Source organism: Ovis canadensis, chromosome 4 (genome assembly GCF_042477335.2).
Source record: "Ovis canadensis isolate MfBH-ARS-UI-01 breed Bighorn chromosome 4, ARS-UI_OviCan_v2, whole genome shotgun sequence".
NCBI lineage: Eukaryota > Metazoa > Chordata > Mammalia > Artiodactyla > Bovidae > Ovis > Ovis canadensis.
Window position 1 is genome coordinate 78,721,989 of NC_091248.1, and position 23,772 is coordinate 78,745,760.

Here is a 23,772-nt window from a genome sequence, read left to right on the forward strand (position 1 = left end):
TAAGTACACACAATATATATGCCAAATATACTTCAACAAAAGAAGCGGGAGTTGGCATTTACTTTCAAACAGCTCAACAAAGAGAAAATATAGTTTTACACATACAGAAAAAATAAATACATAGCAAGATGTTAACAACTGATGACTCTAAGTGGAGTTCACTGCAGAGTTCTTTCAACTCTGACGTAGTTTTAAATTTTCCAAAAGGAAAATGGGCAAGGGTAATGAGGAGAAATGCCAGAGCACCTCTAGAAACTAGAGTTATATTTGAGCATTCAAGTCTGAGGCTGGACCTTAGCTTCTATGCTTTGGCTCTCGAGAGGCCCTATTCCAAGCACTGTGGAAGCAGCAATTAGTGCTGCTCAGCTCACCCTGGAAGCACCCAGAGCTCACCTCTTCCTTCCTCACCGTACCCCAGGTGAGGGGGGACCACGATCCTCCGCTTCTCTCCGATGCAGACACCAAGTAAACCTTCATCAATCCCGGGAATCACATAGCCCTGCCCAATGTATGTGTCAAAAGTGCGGTTCCGCGAGTAGCTGGGAAAGAGGAAAAGAGCTTGGTCACAAGGGACGCCGCAGCTGCTGTGGAACAGGTACCTGAAACAGCCAGAGTGCGGAGGCCTCCAGACCAGAGGTGAGGTGCACCCTAGAGCCGGAAGACAAGCCAGGAAACACGCTCCCCTGAAACGGTGAACAAGGGTCCACACACGGCGTGGGAGCTGCTTCCAGCAGAAACGCTCACAGAAGGAAGCCCTCCAGCACTTGGCTTTAGTCAGGTTACGGATTGGATGCAGCTTACTAGAAGCAACCATGCAGGAATGTAACCAATGGAAACAGGACTGTACTCTTGGGGACCATGTGTAGTCAGTGAAAAAAGCATCAAGAGGTCCTTAACAGAAACTAAGAATTTCTCTGTTAGTTCTTGTAAACAGTTTTAATTAGAAGTTTTAAAGTCTTCTATTACTCTAATATAAAGTTTCAAAGGAAAGCCAAAGAAGGGAAAAAAATTAAAAAGAAATTAAGAATTTCTCTAAAGAGGAGAACACCTGTTTATGTGAGACATGAATATTTGGACTGCCAGAAAAGTAGTATATGTACTGAGAGCGGTTTAACTCTCCAATCTCCACCAGGACCTGGATGAACCTGCGCTGCTATAACTGCTGCTCATCAAGCCACCTCCTGGTGAGTACTTGCCTTTCTCAATGTCTCTGGCAGGAGACCCAGCATTCTGCTCAGTGGAGAGATCCAACCTCTCTGGTTCTGATTACACTATCAGTTTGGAGAGAATAGGGATAAATTTCCCAAAGCCTGATGATTCCAGAATAAAACAATAAAACTTCATATGTCAGGTCTGCTACCAAACTGAACTGCAATGATCTGCGCTCATTACCCACCCTTACATGGCACAGATGTGGCAAAAAGCTTGTCCTGAAAGAGCCAGTTCACTCTCAGTGTCACTTCATCAAACACAGCCCAAGGATGATGGCCTCAGAGAGAATGGCCAGCAGTGGGGCCAGGGAGAGGAAAAGGCAGAGCTGTGAGGGGCTCTTCCTTCTCAACACCCCTCAGGGACCACAGAGCCACAGGGCATGAAGAAATGATGGTATCAAGCGACTCTCCACAGCCAGGAAGCAGATTCTCTACATAATTATCTGTATTTCATTGTATATGAATGGAAGACCTATTAAATCATCACACTAGTTCCCTGTGAAGAGGGGAACTAGGAGGTTGATGGTCAAGGAGAGGGGAAAATTCTTCACTATTTATCCTTTTATACCTCTAGAATTTTACATCATGTCAATGTATCACTTAATAGGAAAAAAATGATGTTTAAAGAGAAAAAGAATATTCTCTATCATACAAATTAAAAAGTTACAGTAGCTAAAGGTATGATAGTGGCCCAGGAATAATAACTAGATCACTGGAAAGGGATAAAAATTCTAGAACAAGACTCAAAGTGTATATTAGAATTTAGTACATAAAAAATGTCAGATTTTAGATGAGTGAGGAAAAGACAGTTATTCAACAGTGTTGGGAAAACTAGTTAACCATCTGGAAAAAAAACATTTAGATCCTTATGGTCACACTGAACACCACAATAAATTCCAGATGGATTAAAGATTTAAACATGAAAGAGTTTACAAGCATGGAGAGAGTCTGTGGAAGGTTTTTAATATTTGCCTCAAGTGGTGAAAATGGAAGGGGTTGATGTGAAATTATTACATTTTACTAAATATCTTTGTATTGTTTCACTTATACAATAAGAACATAATAGTTTCTCAAATAAAAATTCTAATAGAGAATATTTTAAAGGATTAAAAAAAAAATTAGAAGGGCATGAGAAGAATACAGGTAAATATTTATATACCCTAGGCGAGGGGAGAGACTTTTAGCAAGTTATCCAAAATAGAATATATATATATATGTAAGAATTTACATAAGAATAAAGGAAGCCATAAAGTGGATGTGGAATGAATTTAACAACATAAAAGGTTATATTTAAAACAGATCAAAAATCACAATAACCAAAATTAAAATGTAAATAAATAAACAATATGCCTTCAACAATATGCAACCATAAAAGAGTTAATATCTTTAATGTATCAAGATCTAAATTAATAAGAAAAGGACAAATACCAATATCCTCAATATAAAAACAGGCAAAAGATACAATCAGGTAAATCACAAAAGAAAATATCCAAATAGTCAATAAACATTTGAAAGAATTTCAACCTTAATAGCAATCAAAGAAATTCAGATTAAAATTATAAAATTCTATTTTTCTCCTATAAATTAGCAAAGATAATTTATAAATGATACCTAATGTTGCTGAGTTTGCAGGGAATGGGGTATTCTTAGTGATTTAAAACCTTCCTTAAGGATAGCTTGGTAGTTATATCAAAAGCTGTAAAAATACACATATCCTTAGATCTAGAGATTCTTCTAGACATTTATCCTAAGGAAACAATTATATTATTTAAGATTTTACTACAAAAGTAAGTACTGCAGCTCTACTTAGAACATCAAAAGGTAGAAAACAATGAGGATTGATTAGTAAATTAAGGCAAATCTTTACAATGGAATATCACTTAGCTCTTAGGATGAGTTAGATCCCAGTATACTAAAATGGAAATCTGTTTGAAACCTAAGAAAACTGTGGTTCCATTAATAAGGGAAGAAATCTGGTATCTACTTGGAAAATGGCCTTTCAACTAGAAATATAATTCCAGGGAATAAAAGACAGAACCAAGCTCATATGTGACTAATCACACACATGTGCACACACACTCACATACACACACACTGAATTTTTATAGAAAAAGAATAAAAACAACTCAATGTCATCAATGGGAATGGTTAAATAAATATGGTATGTTCACCCAATTCACTACACAGACAAAAAAATGAGTTTTCTCAATGCATTAATATGGAAAAAATCCCAAAGTGAAAAAAAGCAAGGGGCAGAATAGCGCATATAGTATATAGCATTATGTTACGTATGGATATATAATACATAATGTTATATATGTATGCATATAGTATTCTATATACTATATTCTATAAAGGGAGAAGATATTAATAATATAACAATTGTATTTGATTATATCTGCATTAGAAAAAATCCACACATTTGAAGAATAAGAAAAGAAACTTATTAATAAAAGTGGTTAACTCTAAGTGGCTTGTGGAGAGGGGGATGTAAGGTTGGCAGGGATGATTAATACAACATATCTTAATGCATGTGAAAGTGAAGTCACTCAGTCATGCCCAACTCTTTGCGACCCCATGGACTGTAGTCTATCAGGCTTCTCCGTCCATGGGATTTTCCAGGCAAGAGTGCTGGAGTGGATTGCCATTTCCTTCTCCAGGGGATCGTCCCGACCCAGGAATCAAACCCGGGTCTCCCGCATTGCAGGCAGACGCTTTACCGTCTAAGCCACCAGGGAAGCCCATCTTAATGCATATTTTGTTTTAATTTTGAACAATGTAACTATTGCCTTTTTCCAAAAAATCAAATGAAAAATTTAAAAGAAGGGATCCTAGGAGCAGGAAAAATGAATTATGCAAATAAAATTATAGCATATAAAAATTCTTCTGTAATGTTTCTGGATGACTAAACAGGAAGTCTCTTACCTCAGAGAGACAAGAAGACTGCTGTCACTACTTGTTTGCTCTATAGGAAGCTAAAGGAATGTTTTTCAAACAACACAAACCAAATGCCTGTTTCCTGATCAAGACTGCAAGCTAAGCCTGATAAACAATACAAAACTGAGTAATGACAGGCTCAGGAATTAGCCTCCTAATTAGTATCAGGATGGGAGGAACATAATGCAGCCAAACAGCTCCTGCAGCAGATAAGTCATCAAAGTTTGCAAAGCGCTTCCACCCACCTTCTCTCTTTAATCTAACCATCTCTCTGAGAAAGAAGCTAACAACAGGCGAAAAACTGAAGCTCAGAGAGGTTAAATGCCTTAGTGTGCCACATACAGAGCCCGGAATCCAGGTCTCCTGATACTAGGTCTGTTCTCTTCCCATCCTACGGCCTGGACTTCCCTTCCAGTCACTTCCCATCTCAGACTCCAGAGCTGGGTTTGTACTTGGATAGTTGAGCACAGTCTACAGGGGTGGTGGGAGTCTTAGCATGAGCCCTCCTGCTTTCCTGCAGACCCATCTCCTACAGAGCCCAGGGAGACTGTTCTAACAGCCTCTGAAGGAATTCAGTATCAAACAATACAAATCTATATTGAAGATAAAAATACTAACTCCAGATCAGCACTGACAAGTGTACAGATCACGGTCCTGCCAGCTGTAAACTGTAGTTAATAGATGTTCTGGTCAGTGAAGGACCCTTGTTTGCTCACCTGGAATCAAAGAATGTGCCGTCCAGGAGTGTGCCGTTGTAATGATACCTGAGAAAGTCCCCGCTTTGACTTCGCCGCTCACAGTTTTCAGGCACTACTTTATTCTCAATGGAAATGCCATCCTTAGGGTTATGGAGGTCCAATAACGCAACATCAAACACCAGAGATGCCTGACCAGGAATGTCTTTCCCTAGAGTGGAGTGAAATAAGATGATGAAATCAGGACACAGGATTTAGGGAAGTACTGTAACTACAATCCAACACCCACAGCATTGGTGTTACACATTCCTTGAAGTTTTCAAGCCAAGGAAATAAATGTTCTTGCACGTCTTGGGTGGTTCCCCATGGAACATTCTGTCTCACTGTGGAGTCCAATCATGGGCTGACAGGTATAATTTGAAGCCTGGCTTCCTCAGAAACAGGAGCAAACCGATATTAATGACATGGAGACCACTCTGACCACATTTTCTATGCTTGTGCTTGCAAATCAAGGCCTTGTGTGGGTGGTTATGCACCCAAAGGCAAACCCAAAAACATACCTCTGTGGGCCTCTATTTGTGTACAGATGCAAATCACAGACATTCCAAAGCTCGGATATGGTTCTGGAGAACACTACATAGACTTGTTCTTCGGAACTCATAGTCAATTTTCAAAAAATGCATTTTATTGAAGTATAGTTGTTTTATAACGTGGTAAGTTTTGCTGTATAGCAAAGTGATTCAGTCATATATATATATAGTCATATATATATATATATATATATACTTTTTCCTATTCTTTTCCATTATGGTTTACTACAGGACATTGATTGTAGTTCCCTGTTCTATACAGTAGAAGCATGTTGCCCCTTCATTTCATACACAATAGTTTCCATCTGCTAATTCCAAACTCCACATCCATTCCTTTCCCACTGCCCTCCCCCTTGGCAACCACAAGTCTGTTCTCTGTCTGGGAACTCGCAACTAATTTTTTAGAGGCAAAAATTCACTCCTTTAATGCATCCAAAACAACATATAAACAAAACTAAAGTTAGCTAAGAGGGGGGAAAAAATGCTACCCACAATCCAAAATAGAAATAGTCCTCAAATCATGTCTATCTCATTTCAGGGTGGTACTGCTTCTCTTGGATATTTCTGACAGTGAGGATTTATTGAATATGTGCAACGAGGTAATCCATATGAAGAGATTATTGGGCACTAACTCTTCTTGCAGAGGTCAACATCCACCAATACCTAACTCTAAACTCAGGACTCTGGGATAAAAGGACGTTAGTTACGTGACAAACCACTTCCGTCAACACTCTTACTTGCCATTTGTTATGCCATAAAAGGAGAAGGCCTGGGCAAGTGAACCACTGGGCATACCAAGCCTGTGCTCCTTCAGCTGTCTCTGTTGCAGAACCGTGGCCCCATCTCCTTTCCTAGTCTGCTGAAAGTGGGCTGCCAATTTGGCCTCTGGAATGCCAGGTGTGATCAATCCCTCAATTGCAGGTGTGGATATGGGAGGGTGTGTGTAGAATGTTAATCTTTTGTACTTTTCTCTATCTTTTAATTTAATAGAAAATAGAACCCCTTAAAGTTTCACTTAACCCTGAAAGTGAAGTAAAAATGTTTGTCATTCAGTCATGTTTGACTCTTTGTGACCCCATGGACTGTAGCCTGTCAGGCTCTTCTGTCCATGGAATTTTCCAGGTGAGAATACTGGAGTGGGTTGCCATCTCCTTCTCCAGGGGATTTTCCTACCCAGGGATCAAACCCACATTGCAGGCAGATTCTTTACCATCTGAGCCACCAGGGAAGCCCTAGTGTTTAAATTTTTCTAGCATTATTAGGTACTACCTGAATGTTTGCTTTTTATAACAACTTTTAGTTCAGTTCAGTCGTTCAATCGTGTCCGACTCTGCAACCCCGTGAACTGCAGCAGGCCAGGTCTCCCTGTTCACCATCAACTCCTGGAGTTTACTCAAACTCATGTCCATTGAGTTGGTAATGCCATCCAACCATCTCATCTTCTGTCATCCCCTTCTCCTCCAGCCTTCAGTCTTTTCCAGCATCAGGGCTTTTTCCAACAAGTCAGTTCTTCAAATCAGGTGGCCAAAGTATTGGAGTTTCAGCTTCAGTATCACTCTTTCCAATGAATATTCAGGACTGATTTCCTTTAGGATATACTGGTTGGATCTCCTTGAAGTCCAAGGGATTCTCAAGAGTCTTCTCCAACACCACAGTTCAAAAGCATCGATTCTTTGGCACTCAGCTTTCTTTATAGTCCAGCTCTCACATCCTTACATGACTACTGGAAAACCATAGCTTTGACGAGATGGATCTTTGTTGGTAAAGTAATGTCTCTGCTTTTTAATATGCTGTCTAGGTCAGACACGATTGAAGCGACTTAGCAGCAGCTAGGTTGATCATAACTTTTCTTCCAAGGAGCAAGTGGAAGTCACCATGGCTGCAGTCACCATCTGCAGTGATTTTGGAGCCCAAAAAATAAAGTTGGTCACTGTTTCCATTGTTTCCCCATCTATTTGCCATGAAGTGATGGGACCAGATGCCATGATCTTAGTTTTCTGAATGTTGAGCTTTAAGCCAACTTTTTCATTCTCCTCTTTCACTTTCATCAAGAGGCTCTTTAATTCTTCTTCCCTTTCTGCCATAAGGGTGGTGTCATCTGCATATCTGAGGTTATTGATATTTCTCCTGGCAATCTTGATTCTAGCTTGTGCTTCATCCATTCCAGCATTTCTCATGATGTACTCTGCATATAAGTTAAGTAAGCAGGGTGACAATATACGGCCTTGACATATTCCTTTCCCAGTTTGGAACCAGTCTGTTGTTCCATGTCCAGTTCTAACTGTTGCTTCCTGACCCCAATCAGATTTCTCAGGAAACAGGTCAGGTAGTCTGGTATTCCCATCTCTTTTAGAATTTTCCACAGTTTGTTGTGATCCACACAGTCAAAGGCTTTGGCATAGTCAATAAAACAGAAGTAGATGTTTTTCTGGAACTCTCTTGCTTTTTCGATGATCCAGCAAATGTTGGCAATTTGATCTCTGGTGCCTCTGCCTTTTTTAAATCCAGCTTGAACACGGGAAGTTCATGGTTCACGTACTGTTGAAGCCTGGCTTGGAGAGTTTTGAGCATTACTTTGCTAGCATGAGAGATGAGTGCAATTGTTCGGTAGTTTGAGCATTCTTTGGCACTGCCTTTCTTTGGGATTGGAATGAAAACTGACCTTTACAACTTTATTGAGATTTAATTCCCATACAATTCACCTACTTAAATTTATGCCTGGATAGCTAAGCAGAATGTCAAAGTATAAAGCATTTAAAAACAACTATTTTAAATAAACTATTTATTTTTAATATTTAAATTAGCAATTATTTGTTTAAAATAAATGTATAACATTCCTCACATCAAGCTAGGCATCTCGTTTTATCTGGTACGTCGTATGCATGTGGATGAAGATGAAAGGATTTGAGAGTCAAGGGGAACGAACTTCTACTAGCCAAGGATGACACAATTTGAGTATCAGTAAGATAATAACATATCTTGAGGAGGGGAGAATTAAGATATATTTACAGCAGCTGTTTCCAAGCTGCTTTATTTTTCTTTTAGAAGATTTTTAAAGAAACTTCCTGTAGATCCTAAGTACCAAAAGTAGAAGTCCACAGGAGAGAAGGCTCCCCTCTCCTGCTCTGTATACAGACCTAGAGCCAGGAAACACAGCTTGGAAAACATTACATTAGGGGGTTATTAGAAGTTGGGTACCACTATCAGTAAACTTCTTAAATAGCATCACATTTTCGTTTCTTTCTTTCTTTCTTTTTTTTTTTTTTCCTGGCCACACTGCTCGGAGGCTTGTGGAATCTTAGTTCCCTGATGAGGGATGGAACCTATGCCCCCTACAGTGGAGGCTTGAAGCCCTAACCACTGGAATGCCTCCAGGAATGCCTCATTTCTATTCCTAACTACATATATCAGCTTGTTTAAATGCCTGAAGGTCTCATTGTTGTGTCAGCTTGTCAGTGTGATTAAATGTGCCTGAAATTCAAACATGAGTAACTAACTTCTATCTATCAGTTAGTAAACGGTTTACCACTTGCCTCCATAGTGAAACTACAAACTGGACACAAATTCAAATTAATGTATCCTCTAAAATTATATCAGTACTTTGCATTTTATTCACATGGAGCTAATGCCACAGGTAAAACCCATTAAGGAGGTACAAATCAGTGGGAAAAAAATGACAATTTTGGCAACATAAACTGAATTTCTACCTTGATGGCTACAACCTTTAGACTGTTTAATTCAAATCTCATTTCACAGAAGGGAAAACATAGGTTGGAGAGGTTGGTGCCTAAGGTTACAGCTTCTGAGGCAATGACAGATGGCTTACTTAAGAACAAAAATGACCATGAATAGATGGAGATTTCTGCATCTTAACCATCAGTCAGCAGATGACGACCTAGACTAGCACTGTCCACCAGAACTTCCTGCAGTGATTGGAGTGCTCCGCATCGCCTGTCCTGTACAGTAGCTCTCAGCAACAAGTAGCTTTTAAGTACCTGAACTGTGGCAGTGTGACCAAGGTACAGAATTTAAATTTTTATTTAACTTAATTTAAATGTAAATAGCTAAATATAGCTGGTGGCTACCCTACTGGACACTGCAAGTCTAGACCAAAAGTTCTGGTGGGTTTCACACAGTAAGTTAAACCAACCACTGCAAAAGAAATAAAGACAGATGAGAGTAGCTTGAAGAATGGGAAGGACTTACCGTCTCCATCTTCTCCATAGGCCAAGAAAGGAGGAATGGTGATGATGCGTTTTTCTCCCACACACATCCCCAACAGCCCTTTATCCATTCCAGGAATCAGCCAGCCAATTCCCACATAGGTGTCATATGTTTTCATGCGATTGTGACTGAAAACCAATGAGAAAAGGGAGAAGTTCCATACCACGAGGGCACCTCTAACTCATCCTTCAAAAGATTTTTGTTACCTCAAACTCAGCTGACCAATGGATTCATACCCATCCCTGGAGAAAAGGCAGGTATGCACCTTTGTTCCCAATCACAGAGCAGCTGGGAACAAGTCCCTTTCCTGGTTTTACCAAGGCCATAAAAAGTGGATGCGACAGAAGGAACTAAGGGGCATTTCAATGGTACTAGTACAAATGGCAGGACTTACCTCGAATCAAACAGTGTTCCATCCAAGAACGTTCCGTTGTAGTGGTATCTTACAAAATCAGATACCTGGATGGTCCGAGGGCAACTGGGAGGCTTGAAATAAGTGTGAATCTGAACCTGATCTTCCGAATTCCAAATATCCATTAGAAGTACATCAAAATGAAGCACTGAATCTGGGGGGATCACGCCAGCTATAAAACAAAGAGAGCTCACACTGAGAAGCTGCGGCCTTTCAAAGAAACACCAAGGATGCTGCCAAGGTGAATGGAAGCCAGAAGGGCTCAAGAGGTCACATACAATTCCAAAATGAGTGACGTTCCCTCCAAATGAAAAAAAAAAAAAAAGAATGTTTTTTGGCCATACCCTGCAGCCTGTAGGATCTCAGTCCCCCAACCAGGGATTTAACCTGGACCACAGCAGTCAAAGTCCATTATTCTAACCACTAGGCCAGCAGAGAACTCCCTCCCAGTGAAACTTAAAGAAAAGAGGAAAAACAAAAATTTCCTCTCAACAAGAATAACATTCAGTATACCTGTGTTAATAACACTTCTTTCATATCTAGAATAAATAAACTGCAGATGAAATTTCAGCCGTGTGTGAGTGTTTACTGCTTCTCATTTTCCGCTCCCTGAAGCTTCCAAAGACTCTCTATTCTGCCTGACTGAAGAGCCAGAAAATGTTCTGGTTGTTTCAGCAAATGTTTTCATAAGTACAGAACAAACACTTACAAACGCCGTCATTTCCATAGGCCAGCTTTGGAGGGATCTTCACAAACCGCCTCTCATTTACACACATCCCAACCAGAGCTTGATCCATCCCTGCTATCAGCTGTCCTTTTCCCACGAACACGTTGAAAGTGGAGTCTCTGTCATAGCTGGAGACCCAAAGGGGAAGGAGAGAGAAGAGTATAAATAAGCCAAACTTAGTGAAGCCAACTTGTAAAAAAGTACCCATGGACACAGTGAGGTCCCTGCCAAGCAACAAACCCACAGATCCATGACTGATGCAGGCAATGTCTTCACTGGACAGTACTTGCAGGGTAGGGATTTTTAAATTACCTTGAATATTGCCAGCAAATCTAGTCAGTTAAGCATCGGCATAACTCTCTCTAGAAAAAAAAAATAGAGAGTAGGAAATGGCAACCCACTCCAGTATTGTTGCCTGAAAAATTACACGGATGGAGGAGCCTGATGAACTACAATCCAGGGGGGTCACAAAAGAGTTGGACATGACTTAGTGATTGAACTTGCACACACACAACGTATATCATTTTTACTGCTGTGTAATGCAAATAAAGATCGTTCTCAAAATATTATGGCTTAAATAATATATATGTCAAGTTTGTGGCAAAATAGCTTACCAATTCTTCCATTAAAAAAAGAATCGCTTACTCCATTTCTATGCAATTGGTACCTAAGAGCAACATCACAGATACTAATGTGCAAATTAATACTTTCTAATTTATTTTTTATTGAAGCAGAGTTGAATTACAGTGCTGTGTTAATTCCTTCTGTGCAGCTAAGTGACTTAGTTACCACACGTGTGCATGCTCAGTCGCTCAGTCATGTCCGACTCTTTGAGACCCCATGGACCCTGTCAGGCTCCTGGAATTTTGCCTCTGGAATTTTGCAGGCAAGAATACTGGAGTAGGTTGCCATTTCCTACTCCAGAGGATCTTCCCAACCGAGGGATCGAATCCACGTCTTCTGTGTCTCCTGCACTGGCAGGCAGATTCTTTACCACTGAGCTACCTGGGAAGCCCAAATATATGTATATATGTATGTGGATATATATTATTTTTCATATTTCTTTTCCATTATGGTTTATCACAGGATGCTGAATCTAGTTCCCTGTACTATACAGTAGGACCTTGTTGTTTATCCATCCTATATATACACCAGTTTACATCTGCTAATTCCAAACTCCCACTCCTACCCTATCCCACCCACTTCCCCTTAGCAACCACCAGTCTATTTTCTAGGTCCCTGATTTTGTTTCTGTTACTAATTTGCCTTTCTTTTCTTTTAAGTCACTAAATTAAACAAAGATGCAGTGTGGTGTAGCGTGAAGGGCACTTGAACTCTCTCAATCTGTTTCTTCCACTGCAAAATGTGAGTGACAATAATAGCCATCACAAGATCCATATAAGAATGTGAAAAGGGCTCTGAAAACCTCAGGATTATGCCAGTACTACTATACATAATGATTGCAGGTGATTGAAAGTCTGAAGTAATCTTTAAATCACTAATAAATGTGTTTTAAAGGCTAACTGGTGATGACCTGAAGCAGGAAAATAAATAATGGAATCGTGGCTACAATCCAAGTTCTCATCCTCTTCAATGCCAAACTTAGCAGCAACAAGGGGGTGCCAATCAGGAGACTTTACTTAGGGGCTTTGGGAAATATAAAAAATACCAAGGCATGAATTCTGCCTACAAGTACCTTATAAACTGGCAGAGACACCCACAGGGTTTTAGATACTGTGTTTAAGAAAATAACTACAGAGCTTGGTTTATAATAACGAAATGCTGGAAATAACTTAGAAGTCCAAGAGTACGGCACTGGTTGGATATAAGACTAAGACATATAGTAAATTGTCTATGGTCATTTAACAATAAAATATTTCTGCTATAATTATGTAATGTATAGCATTACAATACATAACTACAGTTAATAAAATACTGTACAGTGAATATAGTTAATGGTGACTATAGCTAATAATACTGTATTGCATTATTCAAAGTTGCTAAGAAAGTAAAATCCTAAAAGTTATCATAAGAAAAAAATTTTATAACTATGCATGGTGATGGATGTTAACTACACTTAGTGTGGTGATCATTTAGCAATATATACCAATATAAAATCCTTACGTTGTTTACCTAAAACTAATACAATGCTACATGTTAATTATACATCAATGAAAAATTTTTTAAGATTTTATTCATTGGCACAGAAGGACATACATGTGAAGAGAAAAGAGCAGGTTATAGAGCCACATATAAAATAATCTCATTTTGAATTTACATATATAGATGCATATGAAAAATCTACAAGGTAAAACATGAAAATATCATCTATAGTAATCCATGAGTACGAGATTTCAAGTGGCTTAATGGATCTTCTCTTTAATTCTCTCAGTTTCAAAATGATCATGGAATACAGTCAGCCCTCTGTATCCTCAATTTTCACTTCATGGATTCAACCAACTAGAAATTGAAAATATTTTTTTTCATTTCTGAAAGTTCCAAAAAGCAAACACTTGAATTTGTTGAACACTGGCAACCATTTATATAGCATTTACATTGTATTAGGTATTAGAAGATGGAGAAGGCAATGGCAACCCACTCCAGTACTCTTGCCTGGAAAATCCCATGGCCGGAGGAGCCTGGTAGGCTACAGTCCATGGGGTCGCTAAGAGTCAGACACGACTGAGTGACTTCACTTTCACTTTTCACTTTCCTGCATTAGAGAAGGAAATGGCAACCCACTCCAGTGTTCTTGCCTGGAGAATCCCAGGGATGGGGGGGCCTGGTGGGCTGCCATCTATGGGGTCACACAGAGTTGGACATGACTGAAGCGACTTAGCAGCAGCAGCAGGTATTAGAAGTAATCTAGAAATGATTTAAAGTATACAGGAGGACGTGTCTTAGTTACATGCAAATATTACACCATTTTATATAAGGAACTTGAGCATCTGAGGCTTTTGGTATCCAAAGGGGTCCTGGAACCTGACCCCTGCGGATACCGAGGGACAACTGTGCTTGTAGAGTAAATCTTAAGAGCTGTTGGAATTCCCCTCATTAGGACAGGCTGCCCTTCTTTGGTAAATTACTTCTCCATTTTTCTCATTTTCCCCAATGATCAGCTTGGGAGAGCAGCATGGTCCACCTCACCATCCATCAGAGCAGCTTTGTCAGATCTGTCCCCTCCTTCCCTTTCTGCTCCTGGCTTTATAGTCCATTTCACCGCCTTCTTTTCTCCAAGGCCAGTGAACAGAAAGCGAATGTCCAAGTTCTGGCTAACAAGCCAGAGGACAAAAGCGCATGATCAGCTTTGTGCCCAAGTGACTCTACATTTCCACCCTCTATCTCCAGGGGAAACAAACAACCACCCTAGGAATGCCAGCTCTCCAATTTCACTTGGCTGGGATCTTGCCACACCCTGAACCGTCATCAAACTGGAGGGTTTAGGTTAACAATGGACCAGAATTTAGGCTTCAAAAGCTTCCCAGGCACAGAACATGTGCAAAGAGCAACAATGCACAGGCTGGAAACTTTATATTTTTCATTCACAGAACCCAAAATTAATGAGAGTTTTTAATAATAACTACTATTTAGAGAGTATTTATTATGTGTCAGGCACAGGGGCAGCTAAGCTTTTCTATATGTGCTAAGTCGCTTCAGTTGTGTCCAACTCTTTGTGACTCCATGGACTATAACCCACTAGGCTCCTCTGTCCATGGGATTCTCCAGGCAAGAACACTGGAGTGGGTTGCCATTCCCTTCTCCAGGGGATCTTCCCGACCCAGGGATTGGACCGGCATCTCTTATGTCTTCTGCATTGGCAGGGCAATTCTTTATCACTAGTGCCACCTGGGAAGGCCAAGCTTTTCTATACACTACCTCATTTAATCCTCATACAACACTGTAAGTATCAGTAAGTACTGATACTCAGGTCCCTTGAAGTTGAAAAAATTTCTCAAGCTCACAAAATTAGCCAAATGAGAAAAAAAGTTAGAACCCAGGACTGTCCAAGTTTCACCCTCCAGGCACAGAGCCTCCCTAGATGGTGTATAAAAACAAGTGTGGCCTTACGGCATTAATTTATTCATTTGATAACAATCAAGAAGATCCCTGGAGAAGGAAATGGCAACCCACTCCAGTATTCTTGCTTGGAGAATCCCATGGACAGAGGAGCCTGCCAGACTACAGTCCGTGGGGTCCAAAAGAGTCAGATATGACTTAGTGACTAACCAATAACAGCCTAAGCAACATGCCCAAAACAAAATACACCTTTCCAAAAGAAAATATATAATTCACATACGTGAGAAAGTAACAAACAATGCAAAGCCAGTTTTGTCTACTGCTGAAAACTCTGACCATCTGGGAAGAATAAATTGTTCTGAGCAAGTCTGTGCTGATCACTTCGACTAGCACAAATTCATGTGCAGGGTCCTGCCAGGAGTTGGTCATGAAAATTATTTCTACGACCGCTGGAATTAGCACTTATTCAGCCTGTCCCAGTATCTGGCTGTTTTGCAGATGCCCCAGTCAAGGTCCTGCAGGAAACAGATGATATGCCTAAAGTAGACAGCTCCAGGGCGTGGTGTGCAGGATGCAGAGAAACATTAAGGGCCAGTGCAGCAGCTCTGGGGACAAGTAGGGAGTGCTGTTGCCACACCCAGGCCTGAAGGATCCAGGGACAGACGGGGCGCTCAGAACACCTGACAGAAGCTAAGCTAGGACCTTTGGTTTAGGAACACAGCCCATGTGATGACTGTACAAGCAGGAAGTCAGAGGAATAAATATCTCCACCTCACCCTCCCTACTCCCTCTGACCTCCTGCTGATGTCCCATTGGCTGAACCCAACTAGAAGCCAGACTACAAGGGGGTCACTGATATAACCCATATTATGCACGCGTGGTCCATACAGGTCAACCTCCCAGAGCAAAAAGAAGTGGAACTGGGGGAAGGGAGACCTAGAAAGGCAAATGGAAACTATCCAGAATGGGACTTCCCTGATGATTAAGACTCCACCTTCCAATGCAGACGACACGGACTCGATCCCTGATAGGGGAACTAAGACCCCACATGCTCAGGATGTGGCAAAAAACAAAAACAAAAAAACACGTTATTTTAAAATGGAAATTATCCAGCACATCCAACACCCCATTTCCTCTCCACCAGCTTATTTTTTCTCCCCTGATCATTTACTCCTGTAGACCCTTCAATTGCTGACACTTCTATATTCCTCTGCCCCCAGTGCAGACTGGGGTGGCTGCAGCACCCTCCAGTGATGAGATTATTCTGATCTCAGATGCAGAAGCAAAGTTAAAATGGCCATTACAAAAGGGAAGAGAATATGGCCCTACGGTTAGCAGAGCTGAAACCCTGATCAATGATAAAAGGAAAAGACAGCTTGCTCTAAATGCCAATTTTAGATTTAGTTTAGACAAATGACAACTGGATGCATTACTCCTGCCACATCTTTACTGAGGTATAAGTGACAAAAAGGGTACATACTTAAGTTGTGTACACAGAAATCATTGCCTCAATTAAACTAATTAACATATCCATCACCTCACATAGTTACCATTTTCTTTTTTTAAATTTTATTTATTTATTTGACTGTGCCAAGTCTTAGTTTTGGCATGCAGGATCTAGTTCCCCAACCAGGGATTGAACACAGCACCCCTGCATCAGGAATTCAAAGTATTATCCACTGGACCACCAGGGAAGTCCCTTCTTTTTCTTTTTGTGATAAGGACATTTAGTTTTACCTTTTTAATAAATAGTATACTTACATCAAGTATATAATACAGTGTTATTAACTATATTCACATTGCTTCACATTAGACTGAATAAATTTGTCTTGAACATTGAAGAGACTGCCATATTTTGAGAATTCATAACAGAATGGAAACAAGTTAATAAAGAGCCAGTCCACTGGGCACAGGAACCACCTGCTGGTATTTCAGAATCTATCAGATTCTGGTCACCTGGGATACAAGGACTGTGGTACTTGCCCAAGCCCTTGGTGAATAAGACTCATGAAATGCTCAAAAGCAGAAACTCATCTTCTAGCTGGACGCCTAACCCTGGGATGACACAGGTGAGATTCAACACCCTCCCCAGGCGGAATTCCACCATTGAGCTTGGGCCCAACTCAGAAGTGAGGAGGCCACATCTGATGTTTCTGCCTCTCACCCGTGCTCCCCACACTTCCTACTCCCAAAGGTGACTCTGGGCTTCCTAGACACTCCAACAAGAGTATCTCCCTCAAACAACCATCTTTACCAGCAGCTAATGAGCCTTAGCAGAGGAGAAAGGCAAGCTATTAATGATCTACCCAGGTGGAAAAATGAGAGGAAGAGAGAGAAGGTGAGAGAGAAAAGAGGAGCAAGTAGGAACGGAAATAGCGCACCTATTCACACCTCCATGGATGGTCAGACCTTGCACTGTGAGCAGTTGGCTTTGACAGTCTTTGGTGCATTAAAATATCATTAAAAGAAAAACTTTGCAAAAGAAAGTCAAATCATTACACTGCTGTTGTAGATTTTTGTTTTTAAGAAACTGCACAAGTTAAAATGTCAGATCTCTAGAAATAATTCTTATTTCACACAAGTTCTCAGCCCAGTAAAATGCAGTAGTAGTTGGTGGTTTAGTTACTAAGTCATGTCCAACTCTTATGACCCCATGGACTGGGGCCCATCAGGCTCCTCTGTCTAGTCCACAGGATTTCCGGAGTGGGTTGCCATTTCCTTCTCCAGGGGATCTTCCCAGCCCCGTGATGGAACCCATGTCTCTTGCACTGGCAGGCAGATTCTTTCCCATTGAGCCACCTGGGAAGCCCTGCAGTAAAATATAGCCAACTTAAGTAATCAGTATGAATGTATCACTGCTTGAAATGATGCACAAATGAAATTAAAAGCAATGCCATTAAGTCTTTAAAAAAAAACACATTTATTTATTTATCTGGCTGCACCCCCTCTTAGTTGTGGCACTTGGGATCTTTGACCTTAGTTGTGGCACACAGAATATTTAGTTGCAGCATGTGGGATCTAGTTCTCTGACCAGGGATCAAACCCGGGTCGAACAGAGTCTTAGCCACTGGACCACCAGGGAATGCCACAGAGGACATTAAGTCAGCCTACCAATGACTGCATAAGACTCTAGTGAAGAAGAATGAAAAAGAAGAACTTTACCTCCAGTTATTAAAACTGCACTGGGCAGCTTCTCTTTCTTTATGTGGCTTTTCCATAGGAAGGTTTCCTATATAGATCCACACTTTATTTTTTTTTTAATGATTTTATTTATTTATTTTTGACCGTGCTGGGTCTTCATTGCAGCATAGGTTTCTCTCTAGTCGCAGAGATCGGGGGCTAATCTTCATTGCAGTTTGAGGGTTTCTCATTGAGGTGGTTTCTCTTGTTCCAGAGCACGGGCTCTACAGGATGCAGGTTTCAGGAACTGTGGTACTTGGGCTCAGCAGTTGTGGCTCTCAGGCTTTAGAATACAAACTCAGTAGTTGTGGTGCTCGGGCTTAGCTGTTCCGAGGCGTGTGAGATCTTCCCAGATTCAGGATCAAACCCATGTCTTCTGCATTGACAGGCAGATTCTTTACCACTGGGTCAACCAGGGAAGCCTCAGATCCACACTTTAAATGCTTCCTGCCTAAGAGAGGGTGCCCTGACCTGACCAATCTTCCTGCCACCACTTAGCCCCTTAGATCCACCCTGACACCATCCAAGGTACTGCCCAGCCCTCTGGCTCTTCTCTGAGATCCAATCCTGTTGAAAGGATAAGATAACATTCACTTAACACCTGACTTTATACCCACAGCCAGGGTGAGGGGGTTGAGGGTAAGAACAGGTTCCCAATGGGACCAATCAAATGGGAGAGATCTTGGGAATGTGAAATTGAGACGGATTCCAGTTAGTCAGCATTATTGGACCCTAGAGGTCACGTATGTGGCACAGAAAGCCTGCTGGAGCTCTCTCAGGGAGGAGGGAGGGGAATCAGCCCCTCTGCAGTCCCTCAGAGAGATGCAGAAAGCCACCTCTGCTCACAGTTCTGGATCCTCAGGAGGAATGGAAGATCCTTCCAATAAATTCCCTCCTTTTCTCCTTATGCCAGATAGAATGGGTTTCTGGGCCCTCCCCACTCCTTGACTTGAGGGTACGGATTTTTATTAGATTTTGTTCTTTTAGGGCAGTTTTTCATTTTTGTTTTGCTTTAGAGCAGTTTTGAATTCACAGAAAAATTGGGCGGAAGATACAGAGATTTCCCATATACCCGCTACCTGCACCCAATGCCACATACACATGCATAGCCTCCTCCACTGTCAGCAGAGTGTATCACTAGAGTGGTACATTTGTTACAATCAGTGACCTGCACTGACATGTCATAGCACTGAAAGTCCATAGCTTCTACATCAGGGTTCACTCTTGGTGATATATACTCTATGCGTTTGGATAAATGTAAAATAACATGTATCCACCATCAGAAGCAGGGATTTTTGTCTGTTTTATCTCTCCTACATCTCAGCAACTAGAATAGTAGGTATTCAATAAATATTTATTGAATAATGAATGTATAAAATGAAGCTGACCTCCATTATGAGTTTATGATTCTTTTAGAGCAATGGTTCTCGAAATGTGGTCCTAGACCACACCATCAGCATCACCTAGGGACTTGTTAGATATGCGACTCTCAGCCCCCATCCCAGACCTACCTAATCAGAAACTGTATAATAAGCTCTCCAGGTGATTCTGATGCATGTACAGTTTGAACACCACTGGGTCCAAGCATCTACAACTCTATAATACCCAACAGGGCATATAGTGGGCACACACTAACATGTATTATTACTTTTTAAAAAATATTTATTTATTTGTCTGCACCAGTTCTTAGTTGCAGCACTCAGGATCTTGAATCTTCATTGCAGCACGCAGAATCTTTAGTTGTGACATGTGAACTCTTAGTTGCATATTGTGGGATCTAGTTCCCTGCACAGGAATTGAACCCGGGCCCCCTGCATTGGGAGCATGGAGTCTTAACCACTGGACCACCAGGGAAGTTCCTACAGTAATATTTATTGAATGTATAGACTTTAGGGGCCTGCAGAACAGGCCTGAAGGCTGTGACCAGGATACTGGTTTTGCCTGCTAAAGATAACAGGAACATGTTAAACTTCAGTCCCTTACTACTTGGAATGCAATGGAACCCTTCAAAAGCTGACTCAAGAGTGGTGGACAAGGAGCTCCCAAGGCCTGACGGGTGACAGCAGGAGCCCCCCAGAAACCTGCTGGCGGGAAGCGGCCGTCTTCTCCTTCAATCTAGAGCAGTAGCCATCGAGCAAGCTAACAAGCCCGAGGAGGCTCCAAAACAAAACGAAACCATGCCTAAGCCAGTGACCAAGGGCTGAAGGGCTGGGCCTCCTGGCAACTGCAAATACCCATAAGCTGAAAAGACACCACTGCCCCCAAGTGCCAGGCACAGATGCAAGAAGAACGCTCTGTGGAAAGAAAGGCCCTTTGTGTTTTATGACTCTGGTCAGACTGACACCCATCATTTTCTTCTGGGCCAAACCTCTAAACTAACAGCCAAAGCCCAAAGCACCTAGATTTCTCCTTCCCTAAGCTTTTTGTGATGGACAGGGAAGCCTGTCCATCTTCCCTGGTGATGGACAGGGAAGGTACAGGGTGATGAACAGGGAAGGTGCCGCATCTTCCCTTGGTGACGGACAGGGAGCCTGGTGTGCTGCAGTCCATGGGGTCGCAAAGAGTCAGACACGACTGAGCAACTGAACTGAACTGAAGCTCTTTGTGAAGGAATAGCAAAGGAATGCTCTAATATACTTCATAAATTCCCACAGGAATGGAGGCCCTAGAAGGAAACACAGTAATCAATCACCTACTGTGTACGCTGCTCCCACCGTTCCATTGTCTGCACTGCAGCCACAGGGACTTTTGTACAATAAAATGCAGTTCTGGTCTCTCACGCCCATGATTAACTCTTCAGTGGCTTCCCATTGTCCCTAGACAAAGACCAAACTCCACAGCCAGGCAGATGAGAGCTCTCAAAAGTTGACTCTGTCTCTCTGACCTCCTTTCGCCTCCTCTTTTTCCCTCCCTGTCGCTCCTCTACCCCCACTCCAAGCTCAGGCCATACTAAGCAGCTTTCACATGCCCCCTCTTCCAGGCCTCTGCATGTGCTCTTCCCTCCACCACTCTCGCCTTTTCTTCCCCACCCCCAGCCCTCATCCCTCAGTTCCTCCTGGTAAATTTTAATCCTGCTCAGATTTTACTCCTGCTGTCCCAGAACTCCATCTCGACCAGCCCCCAACCAGGCACACATACAGACACACACACCAACTTCCCAGGTGGCACTAGTGGTAAGGAACCCACCTGCTAATGCAGGAGATGCAGGAGACACAGGTTGATCCCTGGCTCTGAAAGATCCCCTGGAGAAGGGAACGGCATCCCGCTCCAATATTCTTTCATGGGAAATCCCAAAGACAGAGGAGCCTGGTGGGCTATAATCCATGGGGTCACAAAGAGTCAGACACAACTGAAGTGATTTAACACACATCCTAAAACTCCATCTTGACCAGTCCCACAACCAGACACAAACACACCAATACACACAACATACAGTTAAACTTTCTGGGTGGTTCCAAAGCTCCTTGCCATTCTTGCCATCACACACGAGTGGACTACAGACTATAAACTTGAGACTCTGGCACTAAACCGCCTAGATTCAAAGCCCCACTCCACCATTTAGTAGTTATCATCTTGGGTAAATTACTTGAACTTTCTGAGCCCCAATTTCTTCATTTGTAATGAGATGGTATTGTATTGTGAGGTTAAAAGAATTCAGTGTAGTTCATATATGTAAAGGCACAAGGTAAGGACTATCCGTGAACTCTATGTGAGAGACAGAAGTGTGTGCTATTATTCTTTCTGTACTTAACACAGTGTATAATTGTCTGGACAATAGCCAGAGTGCAGGGAGGGAACACCATTCTCAGGGGCAGACACTGCATACACATTTGCAGAATGGATGACAGCTCATCTGTATTTCCACTGTCTGTGGGTCAGGAAGATCCCCTGGAAAAGGGAATGGCAACATTCTTGCCTGGGGAACTCCATGGACAGTGGAGTTTGGCAGGCTACAATCCATGGGGTTGGGAAGAGTCAGACATGACTGAGCAACTAACACTTTCTCTTTTCACTTTTACATTGCCTCACAGTGGCTGTCATTCTAGAGGGTAGAAAGTATTAGATGATTTGCTCCAGTGGGAATTATTAATTAACATCAGCATAAGCAGGAAAGTCTTCACTATTTTCTAACTAGTGAAGCAAAAGAAGATATACAAATGGCCAATAAACTCATGAAAAGATGTGCAGCATCCTTCACCATTAGAGATTCATGAATCAAAACCATAATGACCTACTATTTCATATCCATCCACTAGGATGGCTATAATCAAAAAGGCATACAATTACAAGTGTTGGTGAGAACATGGCGAACCAGGAACTCTCATATACTGCTGTGGGATTGTAAAATGGTGCAGCCACGTTGGAAAACAAGTTTGGCAGTTTCTAAAAAAGTTAAACATAGTTACCATAGGACCCAGCAGTTCCACTTCTAGGCCTATATCCATAAGACATGAAAACATATGTCCACACAAAACCTTGTATGTGAATGTTCACAACATTCTTATTCATAATAATCAAAAAGTATAAATAACTCAAAAGCCCATCACCTAATTAATAGATAAAATATTATATGGAATAGTATACAGCCATAAATAGGAATAAGAGCTGATACATGCTACAGCATAAATGAACCAAGCTTATGTGAAAGAAACCAAACCTAAAGGCTGCAAATGGCAAGATTCCATAAAGAGACAGAAAGCAGATTAGTGGTCACCTAGACCTGGAGGGGAAGGGAGTAATTGCTGATGGGTTCCTTTTTTTGGAGTGTGGAAAATATTCTAGAATTAGAGAGTTGTGATGATTTCACGACTGTGAATATACTAAAAAAAAAAAATTGAATCATACACTTTAAATGGGTGAATTGTATGGAATGTAAATTATATCTCAATAAACCCATTTTAAAAAGAAGCAACTGAAACAATAAGAGAATGAATATTTCTCAGTGCTTGCTATGTGCCACATCAAATACTAACCAGCTTTTGTATATACAGTCCCTGTCTGGAATTTTTTAAAAGGCTAAAAAGACAAAGAGTACCTTTTAAAAGATAACCTCAGGAATGAGCTTAGCCCCGCCTCAAGCACAAAGCAGATCACGAAAAGAAGTGTGGACACAGACCTAGGACCGTAACAAAGTCTGGGGAAGGAGAGCAGCTTGGAGCTGGAGAAGGGGCCTGTTAACCCTAATGCTAAACTGGGGAACCTGTGATCTCGCTGCAGATTCAAGGGCAGGAACTGTGGACACCGGGCATGGGGCAAAGCTGAGTGACTTGCTCTGGACGACCTCCTGCCCAGGGAGTTTTTTGTAAGGCCATAAGGGGAGGGCGGTAGTTAATGGGCACAAATCCTGGACTTGTTCAGGTTTCAAAACTATCTCGCTTAAACAAGTTTCTCAGCCTCCAATGGGCTCAAGTTATCTCACTGGCAAAATAAGGGTAATGATAATACCTACACAGAAAACTGTAGTTAAGAATTAAATAAATTCGTTATATGGAAAGCACTGAGAACCACCCTGTAACAACTGTAACAACTCCATAAATGTTAGCGGCTGCTATCGCCACCTCCATCATCATCATCGAGAGGCATGAATGACTTGACACTCAAGGGCCTTGCCAGAAGGCACAGTCAAGGCAGACAGACAGGCGAACACTAACATGCACTCTCGGGGGTCGGCTAGGGGGCCAGCTCTTTACGAAGATTTCGCGCGTGTTACTGCACAGGGCGGAGGAGTGGGTGATCGGCGCCAACACCGCTGCGCAAGGTCCCAGGAAGATTCCAGCCC

The 23,772-nt window shown here is 41.7% G+C and overlaps 1 protein-coding gene across 1 annotated transcript in view; it reads right to left on the reverse strand.

Moving 5' to 3' along the window:
- Positions 1-23,772, reverse strand: part of FKBP9 (FKBP prolyl isomerase 9) — a 43,177-nt gene that overhangs the window by 18,702 nt on the left and 703 nt on the right. Inside the window, exons 2-6 of the mRNA XM_069588092.1 lie at positions 10,779-10,924; positions 10,052-10,241; positions 9,640-9,785; positions 4,865-5,054; positions 394-539 (exon numbers count right to left, since the gene is read on the reverse strand). Of these exons, the coding sequence (XP_069444193.1) occupies positions 394-539; positions 4,865-5,054; positions 9,640-9,785; positions 10,052-10,241; positions 10,779-10,924 (818 nt within the window). The remainder of the gene's footprint in view (positions 1-393; positions 540-4,864; positions 5,055-9,639; positions 9,786-10,051; positions 10,242-10,778; positions 10,925-23,772) is intronic.